The sequence below is a fragment of the Trichomycterus rosablanca genome, chromosome 13, assembly GCF_030014385.1.
Source record: "Trichomycterus rosablanca isolate fTriRos1 chromosome 13, fTriRos1.hap1, whole genome shotgun sequence".
Taxonomy (NCBI): Eukaryota; Metazoa; Chordata; class Actinopteri; order Siluriformes; family Trichomycteridae; genus Trichomycterus; species Trichomycterus rosablanca.
Genome location: NC_086000.1, coordinates 28,017,830 through 28,030,871, shown reverse-complemented (window position 1 = coordinate 28,030,871; position 13,042 = coordinate 28,017,830). Strand labels below are relative to the sequence as shown.

Here is a 13,042-nt window from a genome sequence, read left to right as displayed (position 1 = left end):
TAACACACACACACACATACACACACACTTATTCTCTCTGCTTGCTGGCATGCCTCTGTGTAATTGCTGCTGTCCTGCTTGTTTGCTCTCACTGTGAATGTACCAGTGTGTGTGAGTCCTTTGTTCTGGGCAGAGATGAGCATGAGCTTTTCTTTCATTGTTTTTTTAAAGATCAGGACCATTTTTTGTAAGTGGCATGGTGTGCATTTAGCATGAAGCAAGCTTGCAGACTTAAGATTCATTCCCTGTACTTATATCACTGCTTAAATATTATTGAGTAAAGTATTTACATGTTAATTGACAAAATGCACAGAGTTGTTAGAGCCTATATTCTATATATTGCTTGCTTAACAAATGCAAATAAAAATGAATTTCCCTGCATTTTTCTTACCAAATGGTCCTAAAGGACAAGCGTCCCAAATGCATTTGATTCAATACTATCTATCTATACACTGATCAAGCATAACATTAAAACCACCTCCTTGTTTCTACACTCACTGTCTATTTTATCAGCTCCACTTACCATATAGAAGCACTTTGTAGTTCTACAATTACTGACTGTAGTCCATCTGTTTCTCTACATGCTTTGTTACCCTTTAATGCTGTTCTTTAATGGTTAGGACTCTCCCAGGACCACTAAAGAGTAGGTATTATTTGGGTGGTGGATCATTCTCAGCACTGCAGTAACACTGACATGGTGGTGGTGTGTTAATGTGTGTTGTGCTGGTATGAGTGGATAAGACACAGCAGCGCTGCTGGAGTTTTTAAACACCTCACTGTTACTGCTGGACTGAGAATAGTCCACCAACCAATGTCTGACTTTACTTCTACAAGGTGGACCAACTAGGTAGGAGTGTCTAATAGAGTGGACAGTGAGTGGACACGGTATTTTAAAACTCCTCCAGCCCATACCAGCACAACACACACTAACACACCACCATCATGCTATTGTCAGTGCAGTGCTGAGAATCATCCACCACCTAAATAATATCTGCTCTGTGGTGGTAGAAACTAGGGTTTTAATGTTATGGCTGATCAGTGTGTATTTTTTTTTTTTCATAATGACTTTTTTGTGCATTTATCACTATTTTAGATAAATATAAAGGCTTTGTAATAAAAGAGCCCAACAATGATTTGGTGTTTGTAATACATGTATGTGTAGTGGCGCAGTAGGTATTAATGGTGCCACACAGCTTCGGGGACTTGATGACCACAGTTTGGTCCTTGCTTCTATTTACTTTCCATGTGGAGATTATGTTGTCCCAGTAATGTCTGACTGGGTTTACTTTGGCTGTTCTGTGAGTAGGTGTAAATGCATGATAATGAGTGTATGATGCACTAAATGCAGTACATAATTTGCATTCTGTCTGTGCTTTCCCTGTGTCAAGTCATTTTGAAGTAGGCTTTTAGGCACTTCAGCCCTGATCAGAGTGGCCTGATTGCTGGAGATTAATATATTAAGACACATGTAAGCAGTCAATTTCATAAAGTGTCATTGGGCAGATCAACAGGCTTAAGCATGGATTGCTAACAACAATTATTCGGTACGATGGAACAACATCTTCCTCACCCGGATTGAATAGTTTTGCTCACTTGCTCTCTTTTAAATTGAAATCTAGCAAACTCCTGATTATATGGTTAATGCTTTTCTGTTGTGCCTCAAATTAAGGTCATTTTACACTAATATTCTTCTTTTCATATTTTTCTATGCCCTAATATTAAGTATAAATGTTTAAAAAAATATAGGTTGGGCTTGTTTTTATGTGTTTGCTGATATTCTTGGTTTGTGCCCTGTGGTTTGAGGTAGTGCCAGACCCACCATTACTTTAAATTTTTATTCCATAAGATGATTTATTGTTTAAATGTACGCTGTATTTCTCATGCTTTTTAATAAGCTTGCTATATTGGTTTTATTTGCTTACAGTGTATCACAAAAGTGAGTACACCCCTCACATTTCTGCAGATATTTAAGTATATCTTTTCATGGGACAACACTGACAAAATGACACTTTGACACAATGAAAAGTAGTCTGTGTGCAGCTTATATAACAGTGTAAATTTATTCTTCCCTCAAAATAACTCAATATACAGCCATTAATGTCTAAACCACCGGCAACAAAAGTGAGTACACCCCTTAGTGAAAGTTCCTGAAGTGTCAATATTTTGTGTGGCCACCATTATTTCCCAGAACTGCCTTAACTCTCCTGGGCATGGAGTTTACCAGAGCTTCACAGGTTGCCACTGGAATGCTTTTCCACTCCTCCATGACGACATCACGGAGCTGGCGGATATTCGAGACTTTGCGCTCCTCTGCTGGTCGCTTGAGGATGCCCCAAAGATGTTCTATTGGGTTTAGGTCTGGAGACATGCTTGGTCAGTCCATCACCTTTACCCTCAGCCTCTTCAATAAAGCAGTGGTCGTCTTAGAGGTGTGTCTGGGGTCATTATCATGCTGGAACACTGCCCTGCGACCCAGTTTCCGGAGGGAGGGGATCATGCTCTGCTTCAGTATTTCACAGTACATATTGGAGTTCATGTGTCCCTCAATGAAATGTAACTCCCCAACACCTGCTGCACTCATGCAGCCCCAGACCATGGCATTCCCACCACCATGCTTGACTGTAGGCATGACACACTTATCTTTGTACTCCTCACCTGATTGCCGCCACACATGCTCGAGACCATCTGAACCAAACAAATTAATCTTGGTCTCATCAGACCATAGGACATGGTTCCAGTAATCCATGTCCTTTGTTGACATGTCTTCAGCAAACTGTTTGCGGGCTTTCTTGTGTAGAGACTTCAGAAGAGGCTTCCTTCTGGGGTGACAGCCATGCAGACCAATTTGATGTAGTGTGCGGCGTATGGTCTGAGCACTGACAGGCTGACCCCCCACCTTTTCAATCTCTGCAGCAATGCTGACAGCACTCCTGCGCCTATCTTTCAAAGACAGCAGTTGGATGTGACGCTGAGCACGTGCACTCAGCTTCTTTGGACGACCAACGCGAGGTCTTTTCTGAGTGGACCCTGCTCTTTTAAAACGCTGGATGATCTTGGCCACTGTGCTGCAGCTCACTTTCAGGGTGTTGGCAATCTTCTTGTAGCCTTGGCCATCTTCATGTAGCGCAACAATTCGTCTTTTAAGATCCTCAGAGAGTTCTTTGCCATGAGGTGCCATGTTGGAACTTTCAGTGACCAGTATGAGAGAGTGTGAGAGCTGTACTACTAAATTGAACACAGCTGCTCCCTATGCACACCTGAGACCTAGTAACACTAACAAATCACATGACATTTTGGAGGGAAAATGACAAGCAGTGCTCAATTTGGACATTTAGGGGTGTAGTCTCTTAGGGGTGTACTCACTTTTGTTGCCAGTGGTTTAGACATTAATGGCTGTATATTGAGTTATTTTGAGGGAAGAATAAATTTACACTGTTATATAAGCAGCACACAGACTACTTTTCATTGTGTCAAAGTGTCATTTTGTCAGTGTTGTCCCATGAAAAGATATACTTAAATATCTGCAGAAATGTGAGGGGTGTACTCACTTTTGTTATACACTGTAATTATATCCAGTTGAATAATCTGTAATATTACAGCTGTCTCGCTCACATCTGCTTTTATACAGACAATAAACAGCAAGCGTAGCGATCGCTCACTGCTCACATTCACCTTGTGCAAATCTCCCTATAAAGCATCTTTTACACGATTCATTAAACCGCACACAGGATCTCCCGTTATGCTAGCAAATGACCCAGACGGCTATCAAATGAACTGACAGCTTTAATGACAGCCCAGAAATTTAGTTAACATAAAAGATTTGCCTATAAAGTGTCCAGATGTCAAGAGGTGTAATTCGAGCAGTCTCAGCGGGGAAGTTCATGGCGCGTCAGGGGAACCTGAGATGACCTTACGCTTCACCTATATAGTTTAGCTACAGATGGACTAGACAAAGGCTTTTTTTTCCATCATGGAAAAGTCTAGTTGTTATAATGACAACAAAACAGTAGAACACTGCAAACAGCAATTCATTAGCCCAGAAGAACCATTCTTTGTCTAATTAAACCTTAAATGAGTTTAAAATGGTTATTTTTAGCACTTGCAGATAGATAGCATGAAGGAACCAGTTCTTCACTTAAATGAGGAAAGTATGCTAAAAAATACTATAAAGAAAGTATAAAGTATAGCAACCTGATCTAAGCATCATAGCAAGATCTTTTTTTCCTAAAAAGATCCAAATTGTGTTTGTGTGTATGAGGTAAAGTCAGTGAAGGTTGTGGCATGGTGAGGTACTGTGTTGTGCTCTCTGCTCAGATTATCGAGCACATTGATGAGGCGGAGAGTCTCAGCACCTGCTACGTTGCGCATAATGCATTTTTAGGCGCGACCTGTCGATAGCTCCCCATGCACACAACAGGTCACCTTTCAGCTCACAGGGGCACCACAGAAAACCCAAGAGTATGCAGCTATTTATTATAACCCTAAACCTGTGAGATAGAATCTATCCAATTGGTTTGTCTCTGCCAGTTGGAAGAAAGTAATTTGACTGTTTATTGCTTTTCTAAGACCAATACAAATCAACTAGGTGTTTCAGTACTTCATGACATAATCAAAAATCACAGAAAATAATCAGCTGAACAGTACAGATGCACAGAATATTGCATAACAAGCAACATACCTGTTTTATTTATAAAACTTGAGCTACAGTATCTTATAAATGCAACCTGTATAATTATTAGATCACTGTAGCCTTTTAGTGGCTTAATTAGCTGAAGAAATTGTGAGTAACTATAATGTGATTGCAATGAAAAAATTACAATATGAAACTGTTATTTATAACTTACTTTAATACCTACTTTAATACCTGCATTACATATTATATATATATATATATATATATATATATATATATATATATATATACAGTGTATCACAAAAGTGAGTACACCCCTCACATTTCTGCAAATATTTCATTATATCTTTTCATGGGACAACACTATAGATATGAAACTTAGAGTAGTCAGTGTACAGCTTGTATAGCAGTGTAGATTTACTGTCTTCTGAAAATTACTCAACACACAGCCATTAATGTCTAAATAGCTGGCAACATAAGTGAGTACACCCCACAGTGAACATGTCCAAATTGTGCCCAAATGTGTCGTTGTCCCTCCCTGGTGTCATGTGTCAAGGTCCCAGGTGTAAATGGGGAGCAGGGCTGTTAAATTTGGTGTTTTGGGTACAATTCTCTCATACTGGCCACTGGATATTCAACATGGCACCTCATGGCAAAGAACTCTCTGAGGATGTGAGAAATAGAATTGTTGCTCTCCACAAAGATGGCCTGGGCTATAAGAAGATTGCTAACACCCTGAAACTGAGCTACAGCATGGTGGCCAAGGTCATACAGCGGTTTTCCAGGACAGGTTCCACTCGGAACAGGCTTCGCCAGGGTCGACCAAAGAAGTTGAGTCCACATGTTCGGCATCATATCCAGAGGTTGGCTTTAAAAAATAGACACATGAGTGCTGCCAGCATTGCTGCAGAGGTTGAAGACGTGGGAGGTCAGCCTGTCAGTGCTCAGACCATACACCGCACACTGCATCAACTCAGTCTGCATGGTCGTCATCCCAGAAGGAAGCTGACGCACAAGAAAGCCCGCAAACAGTTTGCTGAAAACAAGCAGTCCAAGAACATGGATTACTGGAATGCCCTGTGGTCTGACGAGACCAAGATAAACTTGTTTGGCTCAGATGGTGTCCAGCATGTGTGGCGGCGCCCTGGTGAGAAGTACCAAGACAACTGTATCTTGCCTACAGTCAAGCATGGTGGTGGTAGCATCATGGTCTTGGGCTGCATGAGTGTTGCTGGCACTGGGGAGCTGCAGTTCATTGAGGGAAACAAGAATTCCAACATGTACTGTGACATTCTGAAACAGAGCATGATCCCCTCCCTTCGAAAACTGGGCCTCATGGCAGTTTTCCAACAGGATAACGACCCCAAACACAACCTCCAAGATGACAACTGCCTTGCTGAGGAAGCTGAAGGTAAAGGTGATGGACTAAACCCAATTGAGCACCTGTGGCGCATCCTCAAGTGGAAGGTGGAGGAGTTCAAGGTGTCTAACATCCACCAGCTCCGTGATGTCATCATGGAGGAGTGGAAGAGGATTCCAGTAGCAACCTGTGCAGCTATGGTGAATTCCATGCCCAGGAGGGTTAAGGCAGTGCTGGATAATAATGGTGGTCACACAAAATATTGACACTTTGGGCACAATTTGGACATGTTCACTGTGGGGTGTACTCACTTATGTTGCCAGCCATTTAGACATTAATGGCTGTGTGTTAAGTTATTTTCAGAAGACAGTAAATCTACACTGCTATACAAGTTGTACACTGACTACTCTAAGTTATATCCAAGTTTTAGTTCTATAGTGTTGTCCCATGAAAAGATATAATAAAATATTTGCAGAAATGTGAGGGGTGTACTCACTTTTGTGATACACTGTATATATACATATATATATACTGTATATATACTGTATATATATATATATATTGTTAACATCAATTTAAACATATTTTTTTATATATAGAAAAAAAAAGTATATATATACTTTTTTTTGCATTTTCTCCCCTTTTTCTCCCTTTTTAGTGCGTCCAATTGCCCCCTCCGACACATGGGCAGCAGCCGTATGCATTTTGTCACCTACACTTTGACGAGTGCAATGCGGATCAGCGAGAGACACACAGACATATATATATACTTTAAATCAGACAAAATCAACTGAAAAACTTGCCAGGAATTAAAAAAATAAGAATATATTTTAATACTGAAACTTTCTCTATTTTTATACAAATTCTACAGTCATTAAATATGTTGTGGGCACTAACTTACTTTTCAACTTACTGGTTTAGTCCTGATTATACTCAACTGAGCTGTCAGATAATCTTAGCATGACATTCATTTAAGAAATGTCTTCTAGCTAGTGTGCAGATGTAAGCTGACTACTTTTCTGGACACAACACTTTAGGCAGGACTTAAATTATCTTTTCTCTTGGGACAGATGAAAAACGGAGCGATATTATCATGTTACATGCTTTGTTTTACATTTTAGTCCTAAAAAAGCCTCCATTTCCACTAACTCTCACAATGAAAACAGAACTGTCCATTCTGGTCTAAAATCCCTCTGGCACCAATTAAATTAATGATCTTTAGGAAGTGGGAGAAAGGACAGAAGGAGGGGGCAGGGGAGGGGGCGAGGGGAGAGGACAGACGTGCTATCCCTCTTCACGTCTTTATCATCACCTCCTTAAACCCTCACCATCATCTTCTTCTCTTGCGCTGACACATTAATTACTGTACACCAGGCTTAATTGGACCAGCGCTGCTACCTAGAGATAGATGGATTGGCTCTGAAATGCCATGGTGTATATTAATAGATGTGAGGAGGGAGGCACATAAGAGATGCTGTGTATGTATATATATACTTACCATATAGAAGCACTTTGTACATCTACAATTACTGACTGTAGTCCATCTATTTCTCTAAATACTTTTTTAGCCTGCTTTTACCCTGTTCTTCAATGGTCAGGACCCCCACAGGGCCACCACAGAGCAGGTATTATTTAGGTGGTGGATGATTCTCAGCAGTGCAGTGACAATGACATGGTGGTGGTGTGTTAGTGTGTGTTGTGCTGGTATGAGTAGATCAGACACAGCAGCGCTGCTGGAGTTTTTAAATACCGTGTCCACTCACTGACCACTCTATTAGACACTCCTACCTAGTTGGTCCACCTTGTAGATGTAAAGTCTGAGACGATCGTTCATCTATTGCTGCTGTTTGAGTTGGTCATCTTCTAGACCTTCATCAGTGGTCACAGGACGCTGCCCACAGGGTGCTGTTGGCTGGATATTTTGGTTGGTGGACTATTCTCAGTCCAGCAGTGACAGTGAAGTTTTTAAAAACTCCATCAGCGCCGCTGTGTCTTATCCACTCATACCAGCACAACACACACTAACACACCACCACCATGTCAATGTCACTGCAATGCTGAGTACTTGAGGCACTACAAGCACTGTTTTGACACCCAGCCTATCCTGTTGCAATAGTACTGTGACCACAGCAGTGCTTTTACACTTTTGGAGTGATTTCTTAATTTTTAGAGCTTTATGAATGCAAAACAAGTGAATATTTCTTTTTACCCACTCACTGCTCAATCACTCATTTCTGCTCTCACTAAAATGGCATGGTGAACCTGCATGTTCTTCACTAGCTGTCAGCTGCATGCACTTCGATGTAATTTCACATTAATTCAGATGACTAACTCTGCTGCCTCCTAACTCTTCCTGTCTTCCACTCTTCCTCTGCATCAAGTTCTTGCAATGTATGAAAATGTTCTTAAGTGTCCTACACTCGGCTGCACAGGACGCGGCCATGTCAATAGCAACAGGAACTCTCATCGAAGGTAAGAGCTTTCGGTCCAGCCGGCCGTTATGGAAACCCGACTGTGTTTCTTGTTTCTTTACGGTGATTCTGTGACCATATTTGCTTTGTTATTTTTACTTAAGACATTTATGATTTCTTTCATTTTAATTAAATAAAATTTGATTATGCAGTTGGCTATTTGTTCTAATTTATTTCTGATTTTTTAAAATGTATTTTTATTTGTGAATTTTATTTAAATAATTTCTAAACGTTTAGTGGCTTGCATAAGTAGTTACCCCCCTTAAACCTTTTCCACATTGTTTTGTCTTACAACCTGGAAGTAAAATGAACCTGAAAAAAAAATCATAATAATCATAATACCGCTGCTGGGGATCCCCGATTTTTTGCAGTTGAGGAAAGTATATTGCTGCTCACGCCTCCTCCGATCCGTGCTCAGCCCTTAACGGAACCCTTTTCCACCGATGCATTCCGCACAGGCGCCTCAATCCACCAATCAGGTTCCTTACACGGTGCTTAAAGACCCCACCCACATATTCCGGTCATCGCTCCCTGCAGGCACTGCCAATTATGCCCGCTAGATGGCGCCCAGCCGACTGGTGGCAATGCCGAGTTTTGAACCGTGGGGTTCAGAATCTCTGCGCTGGTGGGCTAGCGGAATATCCCGCTGCACCACCTGGGCGCCTAGATCATAAAATTATATAAAGAAAAATAAATCTAGTCTGCAAATGATTTATTAAAGTAGATTTGGTGATCAGTTTGATCAGTTTGGTAAGTGTACATATTTTTTAGTGCAATTTTAAGTCTTACAATAAAAAAAAACACTAGTGATGTAGACTTATTGTGGAAATAAAAAGTAACATTCAAATTAAGTTGTAAAGCACCTAGTGTGGAAAGTTTAAGAAGGATGAATCCATATATGTATGTATGATTGTATATATACAGTATATAGTTTAAGTAAAAAGTTTACATGTGTTTGTAAGGGACATGTACAGTATGTTATGGCAATCTTGGGATTTTTACATTTTATTTATTTATTTTCTTGGTGACCAAATGATTGTAACTAGGGATGTAACGATGCACCACAAGACAGTTAAAAATCGGTGCACATGTGCCATGATTTTATTCGGTTATTCATATAAGATGAATCGATATTCACTTTAAACAGCAGAGGGCACTGGCGCTATTCACCTCGCCTGGTTGACGGCACTGGTTGCCAGGTAGGGGATTTTCCAGCTAAATTTATTTATGTGAGGATACTTTCTTTATTTGTATTATATATTTATTTATATAATGTAGGATTTGTTTTAAAATTTCTTTTTTTTTTTTACACAATAAGCATTATTTGGCATAGTTTGTACCTACCTCAGAAATAAAAGGGCATTTATTATTTAGATAAATAAAAGATAAACACAAATACAGTATTTTTTTAAGAGAAATAATAAAAGAAAACTTTGACATAATTTGTCTTCAATTTCATTTTGTTTAAAAAATGGGAAAAATCGTATTGTGAACCCAGTATCAAGAATCGTATTGCATCGTGGGTAGAGTGTATCGTTACATCCCTAATTGTAACATATGTGTTTGTGCAGAAACTTTAACAAATTTATGATCTTTCATTAGTTTAATTGCTGTTTTTTTAATTAGTTAAAACAGGCCAGATTAAACATATACAGTACTTACAATTTAAATGATTAACTTCATGGTGTAAAAAGTCCAACACAATGTCAATGAAATGTAATTTAAGTTTAAGTTTGACTTCAACTTTTGAAAAGCCAACCCAAACACAGGTAACACAGAGGCTTCTTTTTTCGCATAAAAGCCTTTAATCGTGTGGCATTGTAATGCCACAGGTTCATGGATTATTTCTGACCAAATTTGACATAATGGGACAGCTCTATACTAATACTAATGCTAAAGATTTTTTAATGGAAGGTTCAAACAACATTTAGCCATTTGGTGTACATGTCTCTTACAGGTGTATGTAAATGTTAGTTGTATGTATATTGTATGGAGGTTACATGTGTTTGGATGACTAGCCTCCATGTGTATAAGTCACACTTGGACTAATAAAATAGCCAAAATAATTTTGTCTCTGTCAAACCGCTGCTTTGCTAACTACATTTCTTGTTTGTTTTGTTTTTTTTTACAAAATTATTTAAGATGTTGGTCCGTCTTTATTTTTTAATAACTGTATGTTGGATTTATTTCTGATTTTGTTTGTTTTGCCACTTTAACTACAGACATCTGTTATTTTTAGCTTTCTTCATTACTAACTCATGATCAGCGTATTTGCTTGTTTATTAGTTTCTTATTTTGTTCATTAATTTCTGTACTTATTTACTGATTTCTTGATTGATTGATTGTGTGAAGTGTTTGGTGAATAACTGTGAGATGTAATACAGCAGTTAGGAAAGTGATCTAGTAATCGAAATGTTGCTGGTTCAAACCCCACTACAGCCAGGTTTCCATTTGGCCCTTAAGAATAACCCTAAATCCTTACTTGCTTGGATTGTATTTAATCACAATTGTAGGTTGCTTTGGATAAAAGCATCTGTTAAATGTCTTGAATGTGAACAAGAAATGTTTGTTTAAAAGGTAAAATGTCATACACTAAAGGTGATATGTTACTACCAAACTACTTTTTTATGAAATGCTCAATTATGCCAATACACCAACTACTTTTTTTGGGGCCCCCCAAGATCTTTTCCAATGACAAACAATATTTGCATAAGTTTTTTAATAGAATGAATAGAATAGAATGCCTTTATTTGTCATATATACATATACACATGTACAGTACAGTACTCGGCTTGTTTGGAAGCTGGGGTCAGAGCGCAGGGTCAGCCATTGTTCGGCGTCCCTGGAGCCCTGAGGGTTAATGGCCTTGCTTAAGGGTCCAACAGTGGCTGCATTGCAGCGCTGGGATGTGAACTCTCAACTTTTTAATTGATAGTCCATAGCTCCACCCACTAGGCTGCCACTGTTAAGAATTTTCTGATTGTGGCTTCTGCATGGCACCACAGAAAAGCAACAAGGGCAGTTAAGGCACAAGACTAGTAAATAAAAGGTTGCTGGTTCAATCCCCACCACTGCCAGCTTGTCACTGTTGGACCCTCGATTGCCTAGACAATATAATGTCACAGTACTGTAAGTCACTTTGGATAAAGGCGTCTGCTAAATGCTGAAAATGTAAACGTAAAAGCCTTCAGTGGCATAGCCAAGCATGGCTGGAAGCTAAATAGTTTTCCTCTTAAGGTGGAGGGAATTGCATCACTGTCTCCTTATCAATCATGCAACATTAGCCAATCCTGGGAACCTGTAAGTGTATATATGGACAAGGGCAGTTAGTCTTCTTCATGTGTTGATGTATCTAATAGCTTGTAAAGAGCTGATGGCTTTACATCTAAGAAGAAGCATGATCAGCCTTGGCCTTGTAAGTGGAAACTGACAATACAATCAGGCCAAAAATATGTTAACACCCCTCTTAATACTGGAGTTTAGATGTTGTATCTATGGGGCAGCATGGTGGCTTGGTGGGTAGCACTGTAACCTCACAGCAAGAAGGTCCTGGGTTTGATTTTCAGATGGAGCGGTCTGGGGTCCTTCTGTGTGGATTTTTCATGTTCTCCACGTGTCTGTGTGGGTTTCCTCCGGGTGCTGTGGTTTCCTCCCACAGTCCAAAGACATGCAGTTAAGTCCCCTTAGGTGTGTGTGTGCCCTGTGATGGACTGGCACCTGCCTTTCACCTGGTGAATTGTACCCACCGCAACCCTAAATAGGATAACTTAATAAATGTTTCAGCCAAACCTATTGCTAACAAGTGTGCAAAATAAATCAGATAAATAAAATCATATGATTCCAACTGTGTGGCAACAGTTTGGGGAATACCCTTTCCTGGTTCAGCATGACTGTGCTTCTGTGCACCAAGCAAGGTCCATAAAGGGTTTCCATTTGCCTGCTTAGAGCCCTTGATCTCAACCTTATTTAAACACCTTTGGGATAAAGTGGAACGTAATTTTGTGCTAGGCACTTCTGACTGAATAGACACAACTTCCCAGAGACACACTCCAAAATCTTGTGAAGAACAAAGAGTTGAGCCTCCAAGGACGAGGACGTGAACACAATGTAAAAGCCTATTGTTTTGGAATCAAGATACAGTATGTTTAATAAGATCATAGTCAAGCGTCCACATACTTTTGGGAGTACAGTGTATCATAACAATTGCTTTAATTGGCGTAAATTTGCAAAAGCAAATTCCTGGAGGGACTGTGAGATGTGACTGAGATCATAAACGCAGTGCACACGTTCAGTCTCTCACCTCAGTGCTTAGTAATTCTATTCTGGGTAAAGCTACACTGAAGGTGTGACGGTCAGCAGCTGGTGTGGGATGGCAGACCCGGCACCAGCCATTAGCACGTTGTTATACCAGAGCACACACGCCAGCTGCACATCACACACACACACACACACACACTGAACTGTTACACTGACAAATGCACCTGCTGTAGGAGAACTGCATAAAGCCTGCATATACAAATCAACACCCTCAGCTAACACATCTGCACTCACAAAATGTGTGTATTCAGACCCCTGAGC

General features: G+C 39.9%; 1 protein-coding gene across 1 annotated transcript in view; it reads left to right on the top strand.

Moving 5' to 3' along the window:
• The window catches only part of myt1lb (myelin transcription factor 1-like, b), a 195,659-nt gene that overhangs the window by 130,452 nt on the left and 52,165 nt on the right, over positions 1-13,042 (top strand). The window contains exon 9 of the mRNA XM_063006723.1: positions 8,375-8,465. Coding sequence (XP_062862793.1) covers positions 8,375-8,465 — 91 coding nt within the window. The remainder of the gene's footprint in view (positions 1-8,374; positions 8,466-13,042) is intronic.